The sequence below is a fragment of the Phalacrocorax aristotelis genome, chromosome 1 (genome assembly GCF_949628215.1).
Source record: "Phalacrocorax aristotelis chromosome 1, bGulAri2.1, whole genome shotgun sequence".
Taxonomy (NCBI): domain Eukaryota; kingdom Metazoa; phylum Chordata; class Aves; order Suliformes; family Phalacrocoracidae; genus Phalacrocorax; species Phalacrocorax aristotelis.
Window position 1 is genome coordinate 45,354,794 of NC_134276.1, and position 22,305 is coordinate 45,377,098.

The following is a 22,305-nucleotide window of genomic DNA, read 5'->3' on the forward strand; positions in this document are numbered from 1 at the left end:
AGATTGACTATAAGTAACCTAGGACAGAAAGCCAACGTGTTGGGTTTAGGAACCTGGAGAGTAGCAACAGCTGCCATCTGCAAAAAACAGAGGTAGAGAGAAGTTCAGAGCCTCATAAAAAGCTTTGGAGTCATAAGGGGGAGGGCAGTACGTGTTTAATCAGGGGTGGAAGCTCAGTGGATAAAAGGAGAAAACTGCTTTGTTGGCAGAGAGGGGAAGGAAGGGGTATCTGCAGGGGTTGGGAAGACACAACTGCAAAGAAGTGATTGGTAACAGGTGCCTTCAAACAATCTCTAGCTCTTCCACTCTCCCCTGTTTTCTGTGTAAAAGATTGTACACGATAATGTCAAAATTATTTGTGTTTCTAAAGTGAATTACTTCCTGCTCATCTATGTGCTGCAACTTGTTTTATATGAAAAAATGCTGATGTACAATGCTTAGCTCTCTTTTTAAATGTTAAACCACAGAGTAATTATCATTTTTCTTATGCTACGTTTATGTTCCAAGATTCTAGTTTCTATTAATGTTCTGCATGTTTTCTAAGTAGATTACAGGGACATTTCTGCATCACAAGTAAGCCCCGGAGCTATTCTCAGCTTAAGGCTTGGAGAAACAAAGTGACATTTACATTGCTAAAGGAGTGTAGAGAAGTTTCTGGCTCATTTTTTACAAGGAAAAATATGCTCCTAAGCAGTATTTGTCATTTTTGTTATCTATATGTTGCTGCCAAGCTTTAATAAAACTTGAATCCCAAATAGTACTGAATTTAGGAAGAGGAAGGACTGGAATTTAGGAAGAGGAACAGCTGGGTACATTCGTTCTTGGAGCTGTATTATTCAGAATGTCTTACTAGTTTTCATATATATTCTTTAAAGAATTACCTTTCCATTTGCAGTGGTTTACACTAAACAATTGGGTACTAAATGGACGATTGGGTACTAAATGGTGATTTCTACTCAGCAATTTTTTTTTTAAAGAATCTTAGAAACAATGATAATCACACAGGGTTTAGTGATGTCAGTTAATGTAAATATAAATACGGTTTTTGTTCTCAGAAACAGGAAGTTTCGTAGGCAAAATGAAACTTATTTATGGATTATGGGATGGAGCGGGTATGTGTATTTTAAATTACATGTTTTTGAGAGAGCCAGAATCAGTTAAAGACATAAACATTTAAACAAGGAATTGTTGGCTGTTGAACAATCTGAAATTGTTCGGATTTTCTGAACACTTAACTGATGTTCTGTAATATTAATTTTTCCTGTATTGGCTATGAATATTCCCATCACGTTCTGTTGCTTATCCAGCTGTGTAAAAATTTTAGTTTTGATCACTTTATGGTAGCATTTGAATGTTTCCAAATGGAAAGTGGATTTAAATACTCTCTAAGAAGTACCAAAGACAGATTCAAACTAAAATGTTACCCTCAGAAAATACAGGAACATCTCCATAATAATTTATGCACATAAGGCTGTTTTGACATATGAGCATTTATAGCATCTGTTTCTTGTAAGTAGAACTTACTCAGGAAAGCACACTTTTTATTAAACTTGAATCTGACTAAATGAATGTCACAATGGCTCAGATTAAAAAAATATTTGGGGATTTGTTCCTAGTTATAACTGCAGATATATTTCTGATCTTCAATACAAGAAGTGGGAAAAAAAGCTTTCAGAATTTGACATGAAGGTTCTGAATTATGAGACAAATTAGTTCCTATTTTTCTTAAGAAGTTAGAAAGAATTAACTGTTAAGAGCAAATTTAAGATAAAGCTGAAATAGGCAGAGATTTTTATGTATCTAAAAGGACAGAAGCTGTTCACTGCAAGGACTGGGACATTTTATTATTGCCACAGTTTTAATGTATAGTTTGTTGAACCATATAGTCACAGATCTGTCAGTTCATTTTTTTTATACACACTGGGATATAGAGAACTCCTGAATTAAGTGTACCACAGAGAAGCTATCAACATCCTGCCTATGGTCGGGCATCTTTCCACCACCCAGTTATCAGGTTCACTTGTTCGATCAGGACATTTCATACTGTCTTCCAGTTTCCCGCCTTACAATGTGTATTCATATGCCGAAGACGACCATGTGTGCAAATCTCACACCAGAATTCTTGCTGACTTCTCATATTTCCAGTACAGCTGCAACTGATGATGCAACTGTCACATACACACTGCCTTACGTGAGGGATTAAACCATGATTTGTGATGTTTTCTTAATGGCATAGGTTGTTGTTAAAAATCTCCTTTCAGCTCTGTTATACATGTAGGTTCTATTCCTGATAGGCACAAGCCCAGAACATTCCACTGTTGAAGCTGAATTCGCACCATTCCTGCTCTGCATCCTGTCCATCTGCAGTCATAAATAGTGGAATGGACTGGCTTACCATTTGCTTCATTTTGCTGCCGCGTCAAAATGGAGCTTCTGTAGTGTCTTTCTACTATTTCACACTTTGTCATCATCAATATTAATGTCCAGTGTTGTTAATTCTGTGCTATTAGAGTTGGTCTTTTTTCCCTTTTCAGCCAAAAAAGGGAAACAAATAATTCATTCCAGGTTATAGGCTATAGCCCTTCTGCAGCATGTCTCTAGCTGTTTGGCAGAAATAAAAACCATGAAGAACAGTTCTAAAATAATTCTTTGTGTGAATCGTCAGTACTTCTAAAGAGGAGACATTCTAGATGCCACTTTTGCTCAAGAATCTCATTCCTTGGTAATGACACATATACGTCTCCTTTCTTTAAGTGTACTCCAAAGTTAGAGTACTATACTCACCCTTTTTCTTCTAAGTGCTGTGTGCAAGTCATTGCATATGTTGAAAGGTGGAACCAGGTTCTCTTTCAGTCCTCTGGTCTGTTGTTCTCCAGAAATGTCAGTGGCTTGATGTTCTATGCCAACAATCTGTACAGAAGGCTCCATTTGTTTACCTCCATTGTGACTGGTGAACTCCAGTGATATGAAAGAGTACTACCAGTGTAAAGATGATCTGAGAAGTCATTTGTCAACTCAAGTGACAAAGCAGCAGAGATGGATCTTGCCTCATTTTAAAAATCTAGAGTGTAGATGTCTACATCTGAAAATTGTCTAGGGATTTGTAGTCAGTAAAGAAAACCAGGCACTATTATGGTGTGATTTACCATATCCTTATCTAAAATCGACAAAATTAATTGTAACCTCTGAACTTCTCACCAACAGCTCTAAAGAGGAATCAGACAAGCTAGTTTGCCTAGATTTAAATATTATTACTGAAGATACCTAAAGGTCAACATGAGGAAGTCCAACCAAGTATCTGGTTATTTGTTCCAAAGCTGAACTCCAACCAGAGTTCTCACAAAGATACTTCTCCGTCTTAGCTGTTAAATGATACAACTTTATTTTTAATATACTTTTACTTTCACAGAAAATCACAGTAGGAATCTAAGAGGGATCCAAGAGAGAAAATGCACAGAGTTCATAGAGGACAATATTCTTAGTATTTTCTCTACCATCACCTTATATGCCCATCAAGCTTGACCCTACTGAACACCCTGAGACAAACTGTGAAGACAGGTCCTTCTGAACCACCCTGCCCTACCCTTTATTAGATTGAGATCACTTTCTCTCAAGAAGGAGTTATGGGAAGTATAAAATTTTTTTTTTTCCTCTGAATCCTCCGAAGAACATTTGTATATTGAACATGTACTTGTAATTCTTGAGAGACTGAGAAATCATTTCTGAAATGTGCTCTTTACAAAACACTACTAAATGGATATAGCCTTCCTAAATGCCGGTTTAGGTTTCTCAAATCAGTATTCTTTAACATACCCATAACCTCATTTTCTGAACTCTGCTTTACCCTGTGCTGACTTGTTGTTTGAAGACTACAATAGCTGCCTAAATGGGAGGATACGTGCATGTGAAGACAGAATGGATTGACTTAGCACGAACATGTTTTTCATCCCCGTACGGCTGTCTTCCCTCACTTGCATGTTCTATCATAGCTATTGTTTTATTGTTGTTGTTGTTTTAGAAGGTAACGTAGCCCAAATAGTCACCAGACTGCTAAACTCAAACCTGCTGTTTGGCTCCCACATTGACAAGAGTCCAATCTCTGGACTCAAGGTGTAGTACATGAAGTCTCTTGTGAAGCAATTTTTTGTCCGGTCCCCTCTGTACAAGGGGGGGCTGTACAGTTAACTGTTCTTGGACCTAAAGACAGTGCTGTAATCTCTCAAGTTTCCCCAGACATATTTTTATTTTGAGTTATAATTTAACCACATGGGGACCATATGGCAGTTCAAGTGAGGAATACAAGCTTTCCAAAGGAGGTCCTGAACATACGTGCTTTACTCTAGCAGTACAGAAGACTTACAGATTGGGGGTGGGGGGACATATCTAAAAATTATCATCCTAGTGCTTGACTCACAAATTCTGAGACACCTTAAGTTTTGATCAGCACCTTTGAGGGAGGCAAACCTCTGATTTTATCCCTCCTTCAGCTGATTTTTCTGGTTTTTTTCAGTGAAATTGTGGGGTTTTTTTGTTTAAAGATCATAGTATTTAGTGCCTTTTGTGTGTTTCCATTCTTTTACTGGGAATTTATGCTGTTTTCTTCTCTGGAAACACTTGTCAGTCATCAGAATTCATTGATTCTGCCAGAACCTGATACATTTCCTAGGACAGAAATTTCTTGTTCAGCTTCCACAACGCAAGTTCTCTCCTTCAAAATGGACCTGTAATCCAAGGTGAAGTTTGCAATCCTAAATTCTATATGTAAGGCTAAAAGTAGAATAGTGTTTGTCATCGTAAAGGTTCAGTTAACCGTACATACTATTTTTAGGGTCACTTTTGCTTTAGAGGCTATTTATCGGGGTGCAGTACCCGGGGGCTTTACTGCATGAGGAAGGAGCCAGATGGAGCTGACACCCATTGTCTTCGGTGATGATTTTAGTGATATGAAAAAACATTAAATTTACCATCAGGATTAATTATCCTGAGGCCAAAAAGGTAGATGTCTCCTCCTACGGAGTATTTCCAATCGTTCAGTTTGATCTATGTAAAGTTTCTTATTAAGTTCATTGATTAAGGTTATTTGAAAGTGCAAGACATCCCTGCCATAAGATCGTAAGAATCGACATTTATGTAATTGATTGATTCCTGTAAGCCAGTTGCTTTTTTTTGAGACTGTTATTTTGCATCTGCTTCCAGAGCATGATATATAAATACATATAATTTTAACTGCTTATATAAATTTAGACATTTATTATAATTATAGACACACATATATAATGTTAAGTGCCTTTGCAAGCTTTTGAGTGCACAGAGAGGATTCATTCTTGCTTTGATTATAGTTACATGACAGAGAACGTAAGAAGAAAAATCTTTATACTTGTTGACAATCCACTGAAAAGAAATGGAATTACTAACTTGATAAGTGTCTGTTGTGCACAATGTAGGAATTTTTTCATACACTTCATCAATTATTTACTTGATGAAACAGCATTCCTTTTTATGCCTCAATCATTTTCCACGTCAGGCAATTCTTTTTCATTTTGTTTTGATTAGGTATGTTATGATTTTGTTATAATACTTACTATTATACTAATTCTGAATTTTTGTAGTACCGAATTAGCAAAATGTAAGATGCTTTTCTGGTACATGTATGTTTGAGCATGTATCAAGGACAACAAACCCAATGTTAATAGAGATCCCTTTATAGTATCTATAACTCAAAATACATTTATGTTTTATATTGCTGCATGCCTTATTTTTGCATTTCCTAGTCTCTATCGTCTAGTTGCATAGCTAGTTGAAGGAATCAAATTTTATCCTTCTTATTCCCAAGCTGATCTCCATTTTTTTTGAAGTATTTCAATTATCCATAATAAACATGTAAAAACAATTTTAAATAAAGTATAACTTATTTTTAATTGCTTCAAGATCAAACATCATCATAAGAATCTCAGATTCTTCTGAAATAGAAGTAATATGAGCAATTAGCATCCAACTCTTTTGCCTTTTTTACTTTACCTTTTCAAAATGATTGACATTTCTTTGGTTCGGTTCGGTTCCTTTAACACGGTTTTAAAGCTTGATGGTTTTAATATGATGCACAGTTTTTGCAGACTGCAAGAGTTCCACAACAGCAGCACTGGTAGCATTCAACCTATTAAATTAACAAGGTACAATTAGGGAAGAATCCCAGAACAGAAGACATTTTAATTAATGAACATCAGGAAAAGATCAGTTTCCTATCCTATCTGTACCTAAATATCTCTTTCTCTGTGTACTGGCACACAAAATTGCTTTTGCTATTTATAACTAAGGTTGTTGGGCATCACAGTAGCAAAAATAAATTTAAATAAGCAAGTAAGTTCTTCTGATGCTATTTACAATGCAGTACATGTTACCGTACCTCACCTCCTGCTACATTGCTCCCATTGTTCTCAGGCCTTTCATTCTAATCACTTATTTTGAATTCCAGCTACTTTCTGGTTATGTATGCAAAAGTTTCAATGATTCTTTTATAGTTCAAGTAATCTTTATTAAATGTGAATTAATGTGCATGAGTAAGTGGAATACAGGATGGTAGATTGTTCTAAAGTACAAACCTACATACGTTTAGGAAAACTTACACGAATAGACAATCTGTGGTGTGAATGCCCGTTCTAAAACTGCAGTTCTTTATAACAGCAATTCGATACTTCAGATATGTGTGCAAGGGGAATTATGATTGCACATTGGCTCTTCAGGATGAAAGTCGTTTTAGGTGAAGTCGAAGGCTGAGAAAAGTAAATGATAAGGAGAGTGAGGTGAGAAATGGATTCAGCTTATGACAACTAAATTTAGGTATCTAAATGGAGGTGTCTGCGGTGAGGTAAGCATCTTACTTTGCTTTATAGTCAATAGCAGCCTAGTCAATAGGGGTAGTGTTGTTATAACACAATTTAGCCAACACACCAATAGGTGTCTACTTCTGAATGAGCTGAATTACTTTCCAAGCCACGCTGTCTGTAATGGAAAACTAGATTCCTGGCTCATCTGTAGATACTTAAGTTTAGACACATAAATTTAGGTGTTATAAGCTTGAGTTAAATCCTACTTAATGTGTCACACAGCTCATTACTTTGTTTTTTTTGTCATTTGTGCTGGTAGGCAGAGCAGATTAGCATCGTTAACAAAAATTTATCGGGTTTCTGTGGACAGACTTTCAAAGTATTTAATAATAGAGTATAGCCCTGATACTTGTTTGATGGGTGATTCTTACTGTCCATAAACAGTGGGTTTGTGCCAGCAGCTGCACACTTTAATTTTTTTCCTTGTTTCATTTTAACCCACCTTTTCTTACTGCATTGTTTTCCATGTATCTGCACTGCCACATCCCCACAGAATATTGTGTAAGCGGGGAGCGAGTGCTTGTGTTCCTAAAGTTCGGGACAGTGAGACCAAAGCTGTAAAGCCAGCACAGAGAGGAACTGGGTGAATCCACTCAGAGGCGTCAGTACTCATAGTCCTCCCAAGGAGGATTGCTGTCTGGCTGTCCAAAGCTCTTGGACCTGGAAGCCTCAACAGTGACACACAGCCTGCATAGCATGGCTTGCTTATTCGTCCAGGAGCCAGCGTGGCAAGGACCAAATACCTCCACAGAGAAATTGGGACATGCAGAGCTTTAGCAACACTGTTTCTACAGTGCACTGAGTAACTGAAGTGAATACTGTAAGTAAACAATTTGCACAGTTCTGCCTGGACATAGGACTATGGACTTTACATGGTAGAAATTTATAAAAATTTTAACCATCTGTTTCTCTTCACATCTTCCTTTACGTAGCTTATCCTGAAACTAATACATGTCCTTCTGCACAAAAGATTCTTCCCATCCATTTTGAACTGTATACCTACTTTCCCCTTTTTTCTCAAGGTCACATTCACACTGGAACAAGTTCACATATTTCTGCTAAGCACAATCTCCAGAGCTTCTTTTTCCTTGCTAGCTTTCTAGACCAACTTGCCAGTTTTTAGGACTGGAAAATATTGAATCACAGTAGTACGCTAACAGTAGCAGGTACTGCTAATGACTCTTTGTTTAGAATTTAAAAGTGAAGGTAAGAGAAGTCTAAAGAGATGGGTAAAATTAATGCAGTTCAAGACAGAACTTTGTTTTCAGCATTTCCTTGGTTGAAACAGTAAACCTCTTGCAAATGTGTTGGGCCAATTTTCTTTTCTTGTTTAGCAGTACACATACCAATGATTCTATTGGATTCAGTCTTTCCTGTGCTGTTTTGCCAAGTTTGTTAAGGTCTTTCTCACTAAATGTGGAAGGTTTTTAGAACAAATATTAAGGCAACGTCAGCTGAATTCTCATGATAAATTTGGCTGTGATGCTAAAATAATTTATTCGTTGTGGGCTAATTTGTCATCCCCACTCCCTGTCATTCCTTCCCATAGCTACACATTAGAGAATTCTCCTTTCACAGGGGAAGCTCATGTGAGAGCTGACTCTCCAGAGCCTATTCCAAGTCTGAAAACAGACAGGGCTGTCAAGTACAGGACAGATTCTGTGAAGGAGAGAAGACCTCAGGCTGCCGAGTGGATCTTGACACAAGAGAATTTGACCCTACATATACAGGTTTCAACTCTTGTTTCTGAAATAAATCTGCATGACAGTTTTTGGGTTTTGCCTTGTTCAAACATGCAACTATTTGGTCCACAGAATAACGCAGTTTAAGTATAGGAACAGCACTTGTTAATGTCAAAACATTGTTTAGGGACAATTTAATCTCCTGTGATGGTGTATTTATTTGCTGTATACTTGCTTGAGTTATTTTCATCAAGAAATTCTGTCTATGTGTCGCTTTGGCAACATCTTTGCAGAGTTCACAACTTTGAAAAACATGTTGGCATCAGCTATGCAGTCCTTTTAAACAGCTGCTCTGCAGTCATGCTGTTTGAACATGCCACCACACATGGCTGAATTATGCAAATAGTTAATATTAAATGACTGAGATACAAGAACAATTTGTACACTTGATAAAGCTGGTCTGTGGAGTGTAACACACATTCATATAACTTGAGTTAGTGTGGGATAATTTAAAGGCAACCACATGGTTCTTTTGACTTTGTACCTTGTATTAAAGGCAGCAGTGGACAGAGAGAAGGTATATGGCAGGAATGTTTTAAAAGGCTGAGGGTTTTTTTTTAACTCGTTACTAATAATGTAATTGAAATAGAATGTGCATCAATGTAGTTTTCTGGCAAGTATTAAGAAATAGGTAAGCTATAACAAATGTTTGTCATTCAGCTATAAATACGAGTTACCCTGCTCTGGCTGAGAGATAAAATAGTATGTTAATTATATAGAACGCTAATACATTAACACTATTGCTTATTGAAGACAACAGCATTTGTAAAAAGCAAGCAAAAACATTGTTTAAAAAATGTAAAATTGTCTTAAAATTTACTTTGAAAGGCTTTTCTATTGACCTTGCTGTTCTAGTTCTGCAATAATGAATGCTCTAAATAATAATAGTGCAATAAATAATAAATAATGCTTTAAATTCTGTAACTTGTTTTATAGTAATTACACCCAGTACATGTAGGGGGAGCGAATGTTAGGCACTAGGTGATGCAAGGTGACAAAAGAGCATGACCAGTTAAAGTAACAAAATAGTGTTTTTTCCCTTTCTTCCTCTACTGTTCATTTTGAATAATCTGTTTTGTTCAGCTAGGTAGTGTGAAAAGGTTACTTTTTTAATTATTCCAAATTGTTTAGAAAGCAAATCATCAGAACATCAAAAAAAGTCTGCATTTCTATATGCTCTTGGTTTTCTTTTTCCATGTTGGAACTTCCATTTTTCGCGAAATTTCTATTCCACTCCGATCCCACTTTTGCTGTAGGACCTCTTAAGGTTTTTCATTGGGGGTTTTTTTTCAGATCTGGATATAAAGACACATAATATATTTCTAGTAAAGTATTTGTCATACTTCTGTGCAAGACCTAGCGCTCAAAAGTACAATTTGTCACAGTCATTCAAATTAGATATGTAAACTCCCTCAGCCTGACAAAACATTCAAAAGAATTCTTTTAAATTGAAGCTTACGTTAATAGAAATAGTGGGTTCCTTATTACACAGTAAATGTTCTCTTTTACAGCCTTTAAACAATACAAAATTTGATTCGTATAAATCCTATGTGCCTTTTTTATTTTCTTGCTTTTACTAGTGTCCAATTAGTAAAGTTATTCATTACGGCAAGTATATGTTCATGCTTGTTAGGTTTACTGATCTACTTACACATTTAGTTTGGTAAATATAAATTTATCACTAACAAATAAATATTTAATAGGTTCAAATGTAATTTTACTGAATAACTTAGCATTGTTCTTTTGTGGTTTTATAGGAACTAGCCACAATGAAACAGATTCTAATTACTCTACATGGTAAACGCTATGAACAAAGTTTGCCTCAGTCTCACATTGATGTGAGAAGTGTGACTGCAAAAAACAAATCAAACCCTTCACTAAAACTGCTGCCAGAACATGAAGAAGAAAATATATTTACACCAAAGCCAACATTATTTGTAAGTACTATGATAAGATTAAGTGCCATAAACTTTTCTGATAATTCACTTTTTAAAAAGAAAAATGTGGGTTCATGCTTCAAGGATATGTATAATTAATTCTGCTGAATACTTGCAGCTCTCTATTTGGAATGGTCAATGCTGAGGAGATAAGGTACAGTTTATGATGTTGTTTAGCTATTTGGTAGCTTTGACATCGTAAGTTTACAGCAAGCTAGATTTTTTTTTTTAATTGCCATTATATCACTGAATGAAGAGTGGTTAGCAAAATTTTAATAGCCAGAGACTCTCTATACAATTTTAAATCTACCCTGCTCGTGCATGAGTTGAGTGTGTTTGTGTGTGTATATATATATTGAGGAACAGGAGTGAGGAAATAGGTGTATTTCTGTATACTTATATTCATGTATATAATTATATTAATGTGTGTGCACATATATATCTAAATATTTATAAAAATACTTACCCAGAATTGATATCACTTCTATTACTAAGGATACCTGATATTATAAAACCCTGTTTTATTCCTTTAGAAACTAAATGCTTGGATTTAAATACTTCAAGTGGCCTGCTTCAGATTTTGTGCCTATAGTATTTGAAAGCTTCATGAAAATGGTTTAGAAGTTTCTGACTATGACTGTGTCTGAACTGATAAATTTACAAGAGCCAAGTTGCAATGCTGAATCGCAAAACAAATCATGACTATTATTTACACTTCTTGAGGCTACCTTTCTCTAGGGTAGACTGGTTGTACCCACACTGCATAGCATATGTGCTTTTGCTATTTTGGTCCAAAAATGCATCTATATAATTTTTTTCTTTTTTTTTTTTTTTATTTCCTGGTGGAGACTTTAAAATTCAGTGTCTTAAACAATATGAGGTTTGCATTGCAGCACATCGGATACTCTTTTTATAATACAAAATGTAGGAAATGGTTGCATCTCTTAGACATGATGTGAGGATATCACGGATTTTATGGGTTCAACATTTGCTAGGATAGTGTTATGAAACTAAACACAGGCATACCCAGTGTTATCTCATCCAGAGTCCTTTCGGTAGTGCTAAATCATATTGCCCAAACTTTGTCTTTGACAGAGCTATTCAGTAATCCAAAACAGAGCCAAAATGAGAGCTAACAATTAGGTTGTGTTTTAGGTAGATGATTCAATGTTTAATCTGTCCTGTCTTACTTAGGGATATAGAAATGGGGTAGGGATCTAGAAAAAATGCTTTTACGTTTAGATATTGTGACCAATTTCCCTTTGAAAAATACTAGCCTTTTCAGACATTGGAGTAGGGAACTGAAATGGGCAGATGGCAGGGTTTCTTCTTAGATGGGAAAAGAAGTTAGTTGTCCTGTGAAAATCATGCCAATTTAGGTCAATTTCTAGAATTTTAAAAGCTTGCACAAATAGAGCAGATTTATTTTTGTAACTGAACTCTTCAAAATGAGAGAAAGATGGAGATCAAAATGTGATGAGAACCCCCACCACAAGGCCAGCTGAATAAAGTTAATTTTTAAATTGAACAGTTATTAAGTCTTGGAGGAAAGAACGAATAGAGGGCAGACAGAAACAGAACTAGAAAGGGACAAGTTTAGGGACAACAGACAAAAGAGTACTCACTAATGCAAGAGATTATACCTGACCCTGAAAGCAGAATAGTCCTTACCTTGTTCCACCTTCATTTCTTTAGTTTTATTTCTCTATAGAAGCAACCACTGAATTTGCCACAAGAATGTCATGCCATCCTGACTGTGTAGCAGTAGCCCATAGGATTATGAAGGCAAGGCAAAGTTGCTCACAGATAATTCTCTGCAATTAAAATACTTTCTACACTGTCAGAAAACTGCTGAATTCTTTTGTTTTTAATTATAGCTCTTTAAGAACTATATTTCTGCATTAAAGTGTTGGTCAATTACAACACACCTCAGATCTCTTTTCAAAGTTCCGTCCCCTTCTTAAATGGGGAAGTCAGATGATGCTATTTCCAATGAAACCTATTTATGGCACAGCTGATGCATGTTTTCATTGTGATATTTTAAAACAAATCATTTACTTCTTACTGCATAATCTGCTTTTTATAACCTACAAATAGGGAGGTTTTAATACATATATGTAGTAATAATAACCTTAAATGGATAGTCTTGTTTTTAATTTCTTTGCATTTAAGCAAAGAACTCAAAAATCACTGTGAACTACACAGAAAGGAAAGAGACTTTACTGTAGATTGCATGTCTTTCTTCTGACTTTCACTGTCTCACAATTAAAGCATTCTTTATTTTACAGACAAATAAAGAGGCACCTGTATGGTACAAGAAACTGCAGAAGAAAACATCACCATAGGATTTTTCCAAAATTTTTCAAAATAATCCTTTGGGGAGCTTTTCTTTGAAGAAAGTTATTTTCACCATAATGATGCCCTTTTCACCATAAAAGCAAACAGCTGTTCCTTTTCTGAACTGTCCTTTTATACCTGTCAAATGACCTTATGCTTCATAAAATAATTTTTAGATCTGTTGTGTGAATAAAATGTGTGAGAATAATGCATGCAAAGATTTTACTAACATACTTGAATTTTAAAAGATAAATAAACACTAGCGTATTGTACACATTTATAATCTGAGCAGTTAAAGGGTGTGTTATTCAGAGCGTTCAAATTAATGCATATTTCAGCTTTTTAATATTGTTTTTCTTGGACCCTGTGTTTCATGCCACATTTTGTGCAACTATTCTGGCTCATAGAAATTTTTAAAATATACATGAGTTAGCATCAGACTATATAGTACTTTCTATGAAGGAAATTCATATCAGGTGGAAAAAAATGAATTTCTTATCAGCCTTGATTTGTATGGTTTGTCATTTGATGTAATTTGTTCTACCAAAAAGGCATTAAAAATATTCTAAAGAAGGAATAAAATGCATCTTAATTATCAGCACTGATACTTAATGGACTAGATACACTTGCTCTGGTATAGCTACATCAGTGTAACAATAAAAATAGAACTATGATGTGCGAGTACCGTAGCATGTAATGGTGAAATGGGTAACTTGCCATATTTAATTGTACGAAAATAAGCCCCATCTTCCACGAACACAGCCTACTTATTTATTCCATTCCACCATCTATTTAGACTATAGAAAAGGTCTCTAATATAAAGCACTTTTGACTGCATAGGGTACGTTTCTATATATAACATAAATATAGATGATATTGTTTAAGTGACCATGTACTGAAAACATTGCTCAGATTTCATTTAAGAGGAAGCTCCTTTTTTGTACCTCCTTTTTCCTTGACAATATCTCTTCCACTGATTCATTGTTACTACCTGGACATGAACAATAATTATTTACTGTGTAATATTGAGCTATATCCAGCTTATGATTCCTAGATACACTTTTCTTCATTTTCCAAACAGCACTTTAAAGCACAACAAGATTTCCTCTGCTCCAGATAAGCCTCATTGTCTTTATTAATTTTTTTTACAATTCTGAGAGAGTGAGGTCAAAACACTAGCAGTTGCACATCACAGGATTAAAATTATCATTCTGTGAGTAAGGGAGGCCAAGTGTGTAGACAGAGCTAATATGTTTTATTAGACTAACTGGTGTTCACTGGGCTCACAAACCTATCTGTGCAGACATTCCTGAATAAACTTTGGTTTCCTGAAGTCTAGGGTTTTATCTAACTTGTATTTTTATGTGAATAGAATCATTAACATGTCCTTCATGTGAAACAGCTCCCATATGCAGATACTAATTTTGTAGTTTGTAATAGATATTTTATATGATTCACAGTCCATAGTTTAACTTCCCAGAGTATCCTGTTTGTCTGTTATCACCAATAATTAATGAATGGTATTATCTAGAGGGACTGCGAGCTATTTTAGGCAAGATACTAGTTGGAATCTTAAGTATTTACAATTTGTTCTCCTAGAGTACCCTTATAGACAAATTGGTGAGGTGTGGACTATAAAATGGGTGGAAGATTAGGTGACACACCAAGCTCAAGGAAATGTGATCAGGAATGCAAAGTCCAACCAGCAGCTGGCAAATAGTAGCATCCCTTGGCAAGTTCATAGGCAATACCAGATTTGGGGGTGTAGTCTATACACTGGAGGGCAGGATCTCGGAGGGACTTCAACAGGTTGGAAATCGGGTCAACAAGAACCTTGTGAAGTTCAACAAAAGCAACTGCGGTTGCACATCTAGGATGAAATAACCCCATATGCCAGTACTGGCTGGAATGCAGCTTCACAGAAACAGACCTCAAGGTCCTAATGGACAACAAACTGGACACGAGTCAGCAATGTGCCAGCCACATCCTGGGTGGTATTTGCAACAGGATAGCCAGCAGATGGAGGGGAGTGACCCTTCCTTTCTGTTTGGTCCATGTGAGAGTGTTGAATCCAGTTCTGGGCTTGTTCAAGACAGACACTGTCATGCTGAAGTGAGTCCAGCAGAGATTCACCAAGATGATCAGGGGCTGGAGCACTTGATGTAGAAGGGGAAGCTGAAAGAACTGGACTTATTCAGCCTTAAGAATACAGGGCTCAGGGAGAACTTGTTGCAGTCTCCAACTACCTAATGGGATGGTATAGAGACAACAGAGCCAGGCTCCTCTCAGAGGTGCACAGCGATAGAGTAAGAGGCATTGGACACACAACGGAGGGGCTAGAAAACTCAGCTATTATGAAAAATGTTTTTACTGTGAAAGTGGTCAAATACTGGAACAGGTTGCCCAGAGAGGTGGTGGAGCCTTCATCCTTGGACACATTCAGAACTCAACTGGGCAAAGTCCTGAGCAACCTGGTATAGTTGGACCTGACTTTAAGATGGACTAGTTGACTGATTTTCAGAATTCCTGCCTAACCTAAATTACTCTGTGGTAATATTTCTAAATATACTAACACAAAATAATTACATTAAGTTATTTCTTACCATCCAAAAGGCACAAAATGTTTAATTCTTCCATGGCAATACAATACACAAGAACATTTTGATGCTTCCAGAATGAGTTGTGTGTTGTAAATTTCTGTGTCCTCCAGGCAGCCTGATTTTCTAGGAACACTGACAGAAAATTAGGCTGATTTGCAGTTAAGTTTTATTGACATTTAAACGGTTCTTCAGGTGACAAAGTGACATATTCTGGCAGAGGGGTTTTTTAGAAAATTACTAACAAGATCCATCTTTAAATTTGCAAAAATAAAAGTAATTTGTTAGCATATACTGATAATACATAATGCTGTTGGTGAATTCTTGTAATCCATATAGTCCCTGTGTAAATCTCAGTATGTAATTTTTTTCCAGGTGAAGACACTGTATTTTTCCTCTGTCTCCTCACTAGACTCCAAGGCTATAATTAATTATCTAGCAAGAAGACTTTCTAAGCTTTTCATGTGAAAGTTAGAATGTCACTTAAATATAGCTGTTCAAATGTGAAATGCCCTACAGCAAAAATTAATGAACCTTTTTGCTCTTTTAAGTAATGAAAAGGTTCGGTTGCATTACCTGTGCAGCATTTTTACTGATGTTATTTCCCACAAATGTAGTTGTCAATATTCCAGAATTCTTCTTCATGAAATGGTCTTTGCAGTTTCACGTTCAAGTAGGCCTCGTGTGAGTCAAAAATAATGAAGTAAAGAGAAATTTCTAAGGGTAGTCATGCATGTAAGCAACTTGTGACTGAAGTGCCCAACCCACATAATCATCCTCAGTTCCTCTTTTTCAAACCAAAGAGAGCAAAGAGAAAAATCTCTATCCACTCTTACATTTCTTGTACATTAAGTTGGTGTTACTTAAGTGATAAGTTTCTTAAGTGTATGGGCTGAACAGGAAAGAAGGAAGGACAGTTGGTTTAGAGCAGCTTAGGATTTTTAACAGTTAATTGCTTTCCTGCCTTTGTCCCTTGTTAGAAGCAAAGAAGCTCTAAAGCATCAAGGAAATCTCTTGGTTGCGGGAAAAAAATGAAACCATGAAATTGCTTTATTTTTTTTAATAAGGAGCTAAACTTTTAAGGCTTGTTGCTGAATCCTGTGGTCATGCTTCACTGGCATTGTAGTTTCTAAATATTTTCTGTGCAAAGGAATGATATGTCTTTGGGATTTGTAGTCTTCCTCCCCTTCAAGACTTCCTTTACAAAACAGCGATGAAACTGTGTAAAAGAGGAACAACTGTAAATTTAAATATTAGTTGTCTGATTATTTGTCAGTATCTCTGGGACACAATTTGCTACCTCTTACATGTCAGCTGTTATTGTCCGTTTCAGTTATCCTTTTGCATGACACAAATGTTCCAGCAAAAAAGGAGCACTAACTCCACTAAACGGCTGACATCTGCAAGATGGTCAGGTAGAATTCTTTTGCTCCTGGAGTGCGTTCATCAACTTGCATGTCTCTGGAAGACATGACTCAGACAGCATGACTTTCTAGAAAAAAAATGACTGCATTTTGAAGAAGCGTTTATGTTATTAGGTATATGCCTCAATCGATTGCCAGTCTGTTGCACGTTTACATGTAAACAGATTTATACACAACCGTTTGAGTCTGTAACAGCCTGTTGTCTTTCAGGGTTGCTCTCATTAGGGAGGTCTAGTGAGGAAAGAATTTATCTCCCTGTTAACATTACATTTAACAGAACACATGCCAGACTTTATAGTGAGGCAAAGAAATGTATCCCTGGTATTTTCTTATACCAAAGACTATCGAGAATCTGTATTCTTTCTTGGCTTTTGAAATGAAAAAAGTGTCTCTAGAATATCAGGTTTTGCTTAGTGTCTTTGGACAATATTAGCCCCTTCTTAAATTCCTAGGATTGATTTGGAACTCTTGACCTTTAAAACGCATACTTCCGTAGCTTAATTAAGGCAGCTACGCTTCGGGTATTTTAGACTGGAGCTGGGCAGCAGTCAGCAGCAGTACAAGGTGTAACTCTTGGGGGACAGCATCGCTAGCGGAAACGGACAGCAGTTGGGAATTACGGAAGAGTCAGTGGCGAGTATTGCAGAAGCTTTTAGTATTTGGAGAAGTAGGTACAGCTCCACAGATGTTAGACCCTTTGCAGCTCTTTAAGCCCTCTGCTGACAGCACAAGAACCACCAACTTCATTCCACAGAGTTAATTTTGCAGAGTTCCCTGGGTTTCTTTCCTCTCTGATAAGTTTTCTGTAACAGTAAATACCTATATTTTTATTTTCTCTCTTTTTTTTTTTTTTTTTTTTGAGAGAGAGAGAGAGAGGGAGGGAGACTCCTTTTTCTCAGGACATTGGAACTGGGTTCAAAAAAATGGTGAATTTTAATCTGCTTACCCTTCAAAGGATGAAGGGGACAGAAAAACCCAGCAAATTTCATCCCCACAAAAGCAGGAAATGGCAGAAGTATTAAATGCAAGAAGTTGGGATTGATCATGGAAATAGCTTTTACTCAGAAACTTACATGTTTTCATAGACTGTGTGCCCTTTTTGAAGATACTACAGAAATAACCACTGTAAAAGAGAATGCTGCTTTGATTGAAGCAATAGAATCAACTTTGTTTGACCATGAATAATTGAAGTCTTTGTGTTAATGCTTCTTTTAAGGAGTAGTGGATCAGTAAATGTAACTTAATTGCAGGAAAAGTCTTATGGATGGAATTTATGACTGTATTTCAATGAAAGTCTTTTCATTTTTCCTTTTGGTTAAATAGAAGAAGGATTACTTAGATTACTCAGTGTTGCAGCTGAAATTGTTAGCAATTCCCAGTCCCCCTTTTTATCGTGATTTTAGAGATACATATTGCAGCATGCAGGACTTTCTCTTTTGCTTTCTTATTCAGTTCTTTAGAAAAATTTGTTTCTGCGTTATTATAAGGTAGAGCCTGGCAATGAAGCACTTGACTTTTACAAGGGAGTTGTCATCTGGATTTTATATGTGGATTTTAAAGGGGATTGTTAGTGGCCCCTTCTAAAAGAATGTTGGAAATATTCCTACCAAATTCTCCCTGAGACCTTGAGAGAGGGTCATTTCTGTGCCTAAACTTCCTTGTGCTCCCCATCACTGGTACAGTACCACACATAGAGGAGGCTTGTCACTATGTTTCACAGGCCTGTGGTTTCCAAGCACGCAGCTCCCAGTGCCGGTGGAGCCATATAAACAGAGATTCACAAGTTGTCATGTAGAGCTCTGTGTAAGATGTTCACACAAAAATTAGTATCACTCATCTCCTCTGCGATACTGTGGGAAGTGTAAGCAAGGAAAAAATACAATAATTTGGTGCAGTCTATTCACTGGCCCCCTTTTCCTTCTTGGGGGTTCAATTATTTTAGCACATAAATAAAATTCTAGTGAGCCTTCATTCATGGACATTGGAAAGGAAACATGCTGCAAGTCCTGCAAGGATGGCTAAGTCCTTTTTTTCAGATGCTTCATCAGAGATCTTCTGTGTTCAGGTCTCGGGTACTGACCAGACAACTCCTAAAAAATCATTAGGCACCACTTCTTACACATTAATCTTCATTTTATGAATTTATTACTTAAATACTAAGTCCCCAAAATCCACTCAGTATTTTTGAGTAAAGGAGTACGTGCCTGAAGGTACCAATGAGCAATAAAGGGACTAATATGTCAATGACTTGAGTCTTACTGAATTAGCGCATTCCTTGTCATTTTGTGTCATTTCTTTCATTATTGCAGTAATTAACTTTGCAGAATTGCATTTGTTCCATTCAGCAGGGAACGGAGAACAATAACAGTGTTTACCAACAGCGGGAGGGAGCTTACCTTTCTTTCCCAACCCCCTAAAATCTCTGCCGGCTAATCTCAGTGCACAGCTAGGGTGCCCTCCTACACAATGGAGACTGTCTGAAACCTCCCTTAGGGAAACCTAAGTGAGCTGATTAGAGCTGTTGTCAATGCAAACCAAATACCCAATCCTATGAAATCTAGCGGTTTTTCATTCTGACGTGCCATTTCAAATCTGTACAGGCTGAAACCTTTGTCAAATAGTTTTACACCATGATAGTAATTCTGAAATAGCTGAATGACTTAAAAACAAGTACAGAGTACTTTCAATCCATTAAACTCGGTGAAATTACAAAGAAACAACGTATGTAAAGTTCTTACGTTTCCAGCTGCAGTAGCATCAAGAATCTTTGATAATTCACTACTATTCTTTTCTAGTTGTAAACCAAAATATTATATATAAATACAATATATATTTTTAACATAAATGTAAGGTAAATTATTTGGGTTTAATTATCTTTAACTCAAAGCAAAATATTTCTCTGTGAACATCCATGTTCAAGATGCTTTTGGTTATGAATGAAATGCCAATAAAGTCTCTTGAAATCAGTTTTATTTAAAAGTGTAAAGGTGACTGTACTGCATCATCCTCATGGGCTTGTCTGATCTACTGTCCTGTCTCCAAGAATTGTCATATTCATGACAGAAAGGTGTAAACACCCCATGGGCCCACAGTGGACAGGACGACATTTACGGATTTGAATGACAGCCCTAGTTTTCATAAAAATCTACAGTATCTTTAATAGGCAAACTTTCAGATTCACTGGATGTTTCTGGAAACAGGAATGCCTGACCCACCTTCTCTGCTATGTTTTTTGTTATTCTCTAAGAGTTTTTCTGTGTTATTGAGTTTTTTCTGTGTTATTCTTATCACTTCTATCTAATTTCTGAAAACACAAAGATGTAACTGTAAGGTTCTTAAACCTCTGCTTTGGTGCCACTCAGCCATGGAGGTACCAAAAGTACAGATACGCCAGCATTCTCAGTGACCACCTAGACTTGTCCTAGTCGTGACAACACCAAGTGCTACTGCTAAAGAGAGAGATGTCAGAACTAACAGCGCTTCACTCTGTATGAAATACCAATTGGTGGGTTTGGTAATAAGAACAAGGGAGAACCCGTACATGTATTTATTGGACCAGAAACTGGAACCCAGTCTGAACAGAACTGGCAAGGCTATTGGCTTCACAGTGCCCTATAGTCATTACACTGCTTCCATAGGAAACTGAGGATGTTACTGTTTTCCTCAGGTGATGGATAGGATTCAATTGATCACCCCTGTTGTGTGGTCACAGATGTTAGCTTTGGGCAATATAAGGATGGGAGCATTTCTGAAGAAAGGAGTGACCTTCAGCTTTGGAAAGAAACGGCCAAGATAAAATTCAGAGCTTCCAGTCTATTAGCTTGAAGCACCTCCTACGGACTATATAAAGCTCCTAAGTACTAACAGGGTACTGAATTTAATATATGCCTCTTCCTTAAGTTGCATAATTCAGTGTGAACAAGCAACTTCTTTGGCTATTTGGCTATTACTTCGCTTCCCGTGAGCACTGTTTTCACTCCTGCGTTCAGAGTAGAGCGAAGCAGGCATTGCATCACACTCTCTCTTCAGTGTGATATTTTTGAAAGAAACACTGACATGAGACTAGTTTACTGGTACCACAATGTCCTTGGGATAAAGAACATAAGGCCTTTTTTGTTCTTCTTCAATTAGATGCCAGGAAAGCTTATTGCCACTGCTTCATACTATAAATAACGTCACCTGGGTTGGAAGTGCTGCAATGGATCATTGCAAAATGCTTCTGCTGATAGAACACAGTGGACCAAGCTGGTCTAACCTACTGTGATAAATAGTTATCTCATAGGTGAATTTCATTATGTTCAAATAATTGTTTTAATGTAAGATTTAAAATAGCAGGGATGGATGCAGATGCGGTATTGATAAAAGACTGTGCAATTGCAACCTGCTTTATTCACATAATCTAGCAATGCTAACATGAAGCAAAAGGGAAAGAGTAAACATCCTCTTTGTCCCTTCCACTTTTACTTCTTTCCCTTTTCAGTGAAGTCATATCTGAAAACAAAACTTAAAATTTGGAAAACTGTAGTACTGCATGGTAAAACACTTTAAAACATGTAGAACACGACGTGATTCTTTTTATCCTGGTCCTGCCAAAATACATGTTTTAATATTAGTTTGTTTCTCTGGTGCAATAAAATATACTTTTTTTTTTCCCCCCACAGGTTACATGCAGTTATGTAGAACCTTATGGCAATTTGTACCCAATAATGTGTGCCAGATTTATGAATCATTAGGCCTTTCTCATTAATTACACAGAAGCAAGACTTGATAGTCACTAAAAAAAGTTTTGTATTTTGTTACTCTACAGAGTTATCAATATGCAATCTAGAGAGAAAGAAGACTTGTTTTGTTAAAAGATTGAATCAACTTTTCTTCGCCTTTATCTTACTTATATCTTTCAAGCAGCACAGGGATTAAGACTTATGTTAAAGTCTTGCCTCATCCAGCTTGCCACATTAGTTACGAGTTCATGCGTAAGCAGGCTCCATAGCTTAACTAAGCATGTTATGAACCGGTCAGGTAAACACACTTGAAATGGGCTTATACATTCATGAACTGCAGTTTTACGTACCATAGGCATGCACAATAGATATAGACCAAGCTTTCATTAAGTCATTCAGCAACAATAATACTTATAGGTCAAATATGAATATTCTAATCCATAAATATTTTTATCTAGAGCTGCTCTAGTAAAAAAAAACCCCAACATTATCATTACAATGGAGAAAGATTTTTTAATCTGATCTCTTGTTCTGAAAGTAAACATTTCTTTTTACTTACTTTCCTTTTTAATATTTCAGAAATGATTTCCAAAAACAAATTATGAAAAAGTGAACTTTTAAAAAATGACTAGTATATTATAAGTGGAAACTAGCTAAGCTGGT

At 36.4% G+C, this 22,305-nt stretch overlaps 1 protein-coding gene across 3 annotated transcripts in view; it reads left to right on the forward strand.

Annotated features, from left to right (window-relative positions):
* The window catches only part of PIBF1 (progesterone immunomodulatory binding factor 1), a 125,109-nt gene extending 110,872 nt beyond the window's left edge, over positions 1-14,237 (forward strand). For 2 of the 3 annotated variants that reach the window (XM_075088231.1, XM_075088223.1), the window contains exons 17-18: positions 10,384-10,563; positions 12,852-14,237. In XM_075088231.1, coding sequence (XP_074944332.1) covers positions 10,384-10,563; positions 12,852-12,908 — 237 coding nt within the window. In that variant the 3' untranslated portion in view covers positions 12,909-14,237. The remainder of the gene's footprint in view (positions 1-10,383; positions 10,564-12,851) is intronic. The other variant, XR_012659753.1, reaches the window with a different exon arrangement.
* The last annotated feature ends 8,068 nt before the right edge of the window (positions 14,238-22,305 follow it).